The sequence below is a fragment of the Oratosquilla oratoria genome, chromosome 3 (genome assembly GCF_046742065.1).
Source record: "Oratosquilla oratoria isolate Oo_2021 chromosome 3, ASM4674206v1, whole genome shotgun sequence".
Lineage (NCBI taxonomy): Eukaryota > Metazoa > Arthropoda > Malacostraca > Stomatopoda > Squillidae > Oratosquilla > Oratosquilla oratoria.
Window position 1 is genome coordinate 66941825 of NC_134779.1, and position 5075 is coordinate 66946899.

The 5075-nt window shown below is 39.7% G+C and overlaps 1 protein-coding gene across 1 annotated transcript; it reads right to left on the reverse strand.

The window, feature by feature from the left end:
- Window positions 1-1255: 1255 nt before the first annotated feature.
- LOC143023719 (venom protein 302-like) lies at window positions 1256-3508 on the reverse strand. Its single transcript, XM_076182322.1, has 3 exons — window positions 3396-3508; window positions 3069-3186; window positions 1256-2138 (listed from the first exon to the last, which is right to left on the reverse strand). Exons 1-3 carry the CDS (start codon window positions 3458-3460, stop codon window positions 1968-1970), a joined length of 354 nt encoding a protein of 117 aa, XP_076038437.1. The 5' UTR covers window positions 3461-3508; the 3' UTR covers window positions 1256-1967.
- Between the last annotated feature and the right edge of the window lie 1567 nt (window positions 3509-5075).

Sequence of the window (5075 nt, forward strand, 5' to 3'; positions counted from 1 at the left end):
AATATACTGCTTTGATGATTTGAGATCGTTACTGATAATTACGCTATCTCTTTCACTATTCACTTTTATTAACTAATTTCCAAATAACTTGTAATCGTACTTACTGTTATTTTTACCTATGTGCATTACCTTACATTTACTTGTGTTAAATTTCATTAGCCCCCTTTTCAGACCATTACTGTAATTTATATAAATCTTGTTGAATATCTAATTGATTTAAGTGATCATTTGCCATTCCCCATAGTTTTGTATCATTAGCAAATTTGGAGACAATAGAGTCCGTGGTCTATGTCATTTATATATACTATGAATAGAAGTGGCCCAAGAACGGAACCCTGAGGAACTCCACTTGTAGCATTTTTCCATCTAGTAGTTTTTTCCATTTTTCTCTTGGGACATATCCGGATATAATGGATTTCTTGAAAATAATTTCTAATGGAACAACAATCTCATTTTTCACTTACTTTAAGATTCTTGGATGCCAATCGTCAGGCCCTGGTGTTTTATCAACTTTGAGTTTATCTATACACCTTTAATTTTTTCTTTTGTTATATTTACCGTAGTGAGTAAGTTTACCCTAGACTTTTCACAGGTTTCAGTTTGGAGTTCACTTTAGGTGTTTCGTTTACGAATACCGAGCTAAAATAATTGTTTAGACTATTACACATTCTTTCATTTGAATATTCAAGTTGACCGTCAGCACATAATAGTGGACCAATGTGATTCCTAACAACCTTTTTATCTCTAATTTAACTATAGGTTTCTTTGGTCTTCTCATTTCGTATTGTCGTTTTCGTTTTTTTATTGTCTTTTTTAAATCTGTCTGTATTGATATATAACTTTCATCGTCATGGAAATAAAGCACAACATGCAAATTTATACCAAATGTAAACATTCCAAAGTGAAAACATATACACACATACATACATACATACATACATACATACATACATACATACATACATACATACATACATACATACGCCATATAAGGGAGGTAGAAAAAAGGCATAAATTCCACTCTCGCCCTACCATTCACCCACCTCCCTCTCTCTTATCTTGGCTCCTACTGGATGACGGATCATCCCTGCATCTTGCCTACTGCCCTGTGTCAGAGGCAGTGTCACAAGACACGGCACATTCACAGCAAGGTCGCTTCATTAAATCGGCGACCACCCCTCATGCAGAATCACATACTCCCTCAACATCACCCACCATCTACCTTTCGTGCATCACAGCATCATCCATACATAACCATTCACCCCAATCTTTGCCATCTCCCGTCCTTTCCCAACGCCCCTTTTACCCCATCCATCCATCTCGTATTTGAGCTCCACCTCGTGTTCACTTCTTCCACGTCTGCCCTCCACACCTCTTTTACTAATGTTTCTTCTCTCATTCTTTCCGTGTGTCCAAACCATCCTAATACTCTTTCATCAACTATATCTCCCAACTCCCTTTCCACTCCTCGTTTCTCATTCTATCAAGCTTAGTTACCCCAATCAGTCACGGCATTTACCCCTCAGCTATAATGTGTTATTTTCATTGATATAGTGCAAAAACTAGTTTCTATACCGACAAGCTTTATTAATAGAGTCTCTTAGCTTTAGTAACGCCACCACGTCTTCTCTACATCTCCCATGTTGGTGGGGTACGGGCCTGCTCTAAGCCACTATGCCTGGGCATTGGTGACATGATAATGTCACTTACTTTTGTTAATGTTGTTACAGGGAAGGAGATCAATGTAAAGAGAAAAACAAAACAAAATCTTGCTTTTATTTACCTTATTTCACAAGAAAACACATATTGGACATTCTCAAATGTAAAAGAGAAAATGATTAAACGCTCAACAGTGCAGCAAATACCTTTTCTACGAGGTGAATAGGCACGATTGCCGTTGAAAAAAATAAACAGTGGTTCCTTCCCGAACCAAAAACAGAAGGATTAGACATGTAACTGTTTGCCGATTAGTGACGATTCCTCCTAGGAGGACCACGGCCAGGAAAGACTATGGGCTTCCCTCCTCCTCTTATACAAATACCGTCGCTGTTGAAGTCCGACTCATCCCGAAGACAGAAGAGCCCCCTGCCGCAGTTCCCATGGATGAACCAAGGACCTCCACACACCTCATACTGGGCCTGTAGGGGCGGGTTGGAAGGAAGTAATACAATTGCCTAACGACAGTGAGTAAAAGTATACAAGACAAAAATTATGATATCAGGCACCTGTCACCCATAACCAGCACTTAATGGGGCGGTCACAGGACTGGTAAGGGAGAAATTAGAGGGAGTAGCAGAACGGAGGGATAGTGTACAAGTTAAAAGTGATCAGCGTTCGTCCTGGAGTGGAGATTAATCTCAATCTTAAAAGAATGTTGAGTGACTCTGGTCGGGAAGGATAACACTAAAGCCCCTATGACAGGGAATACATTAAACTGTGACCAGAGCAGTGGGTGGGGATAGGGGTTATTTTTCACCCACAAGGAGCTATGACGGTAGAGACAATAATGGGCTCTTGGACAGAAGTGAGGTGGGTGAAGGATGGATTAAAGATGCCGATCTATTATGCACCCTCCCCCAACACACACACATACATGACGATGAAAGGGTTCGTTCCTGCATGGAGAGTTTCCTTTGGATGAAGACAGTCGTTCGGTGTCAAATCGAAAAAAAAAAAAACGGAGCCGATGATTTTTAATGTAAAATATATATATATTTCAAGGCTGGAATATGGCTCCATATAAAAAAAAAAACACGAAAGGCCATTTATATGTTGCATACTCAAGAGGATAGTTTAGAAAATCTCGACAATGATGTGAACGCTGACTCAATAATTCTAAATGCTACGAGGATTCACTCCAACTCCGAACCTTTGAGTCAACTGTTGTTTGTTGATGAAACTATGCTTGTAGCCGGGTAAGAGCAAAATCTAAAACAGTCAGAGACTGAAATCAGGATGACATGTGATAGGAGAAAGTTGATGCTAAATGTGAAAAAAAAATCGGAGGGAATAGGTCAAACAACAAATACTCAAAAGTGGGAAAAAGGATAACTTGACAGTTAACTCACTTTGGCGCAGACCGTGCAGCATCCGCAAACGTCATTTTCGGTCCCCGCTGGACAGGTGAAGGGGTTCAGGGGCGGGCAGTCCGACTCATTACACCGAGGGCATGACAACCCTTGGATCCTGAGAGAGGGATAAAGAAGGACATGGAGATGAGGGACGGGCATTGTCATTGCGAAATCACCATGTCTTCAGAAGAAAACAGAGCCCAGTGAAAGGTTAGAGCAATAAAAAGCTTCAGCCTATCATCGACTTTTGTTCCCTCACCCACACATTAATCCCTTTCATCACCTTAGTAAACGGGATGTGACGAGGTTTCCCACTTGCCGTACCTTTGGACGAAGGCGATGATACCCAGGAGCAGGAGCAGGAGGTGAGGACCCGTCTGAAGACCCATGTTGACTGCAACGACGTTCTATATGCTACTGCGGGTGTTCAGAGAGGAACTGACGCTCCCTGGCGGCTGAGGCGACTTTTAAGTGGACCAGAAGCGCGGTGCGGGTATTCCCCAGATTCCTCTGGAGCTTTTTTCCTTCTCTGAAGTCTTATTTATTTATTTTTATTTTTTTGCAGGTTGCCACATGCACGATCTATCTCAGATTGCCCATGGAATCCTCAGATTCCTCGGGAGCTTTTTTCCTTCTCTGAAGCCTTATTTATTTATGTATTTATTTATTTTTATTTTTTTTGCAGGTTGCCACATGCACGATCTATCTCAGATTGCCCATGGAATCCTCAGATTCCTCGGGAGCTTTTTTCCTTCTCTGAAGCCTTATTTATTTATTTATTTATTTATTTTCTATTATTATTTTTTTTGCAGGTTGCCACATGCACGATCTATCTCAGATTGCCCATGGTAAATCGTTCAAGAACTCAGGTATGTGGAACAGTAAAAAATGTGAGCGGTGACGGGAAAGGAAATAATAATAATAATAATGATAAATGAATAAATGGATAACATTAAATAAAGTCGGTGTCATCAATGAGTGACGAAGTGGGCCAGCATCGGAGCCTGTTACCAGGCATAACTGCATAACATTTATGTGGTTTATATTTTTTAGGGCCCTCAGTGACATGTCATAATGGTGCCTTAGTAAGGAACGGTTCTACACACACACACACACGCACGTATGCACACACCTACTAAACCAATTTATTTAGCACTTTGAGCAATATGAAAGGGTGAATCTATACTCAGCTGTAATTTCATCGCAGCCAAAATTGTAAAGAAATCAGAGTTAGTGTGTAGCTTTATAATCATGTTACCTTTATTCTTTGTAAAGCATAATCGAGTGTTTGTGACTTACATCTAGTTTAAAGAAAATAAAAGAAAGGCACTTACTTGGATCATATGCCTCTCTTCCGCCTCCCTATCTTTCCCTCCCATTTCTTACAAACCATTATTCCTTCGACTGAATAAAATCGCCTGGTGGCAGCCAGAGCAAACGTACAAGTTTGAAGGATTGAAAGAAAACATTCTGGTCGAGCGTCTTACAATTTGTTTTTGTATATAAAAATCATATCCTTCCCAGACTCCATTCCATCACTTAGATTAAATGAAAATATGGTAACGACACTGGCCAACAAAGAATTTTGACACAAGAGAAAATGACACTTGTTTTTTATGCATTTTTGCATTCTGAATAGAATTCTAATGTGAAAAAATGTACCACCCATATTTTTGTGTTCCAGTATACTCCTATCTTTTGTTTATAGAATGATCGCCATCGTGTTTTCGAATACTTTCTGTCATTTCTATTTTCGGAAATGATGTCCAGTATGTTATGGAGGAACATGGTCACACATATATCACAAATGAGTGGCGCTTGTTTATTGACTCTTCCAAAGGAAGATTGAAATCAGTCTTATTCCATAATGGAAGCAAGTTTCCTTCTGTTCATCTGGCTCATGCAGCTAACATGAAGAAAACACATGAGAATATGAAGTTTCTGTTGCAAAAGTTAAGTATGAGGAATTGAAATGGAACATCTGCGGTGACCTAAAGGTTGTTA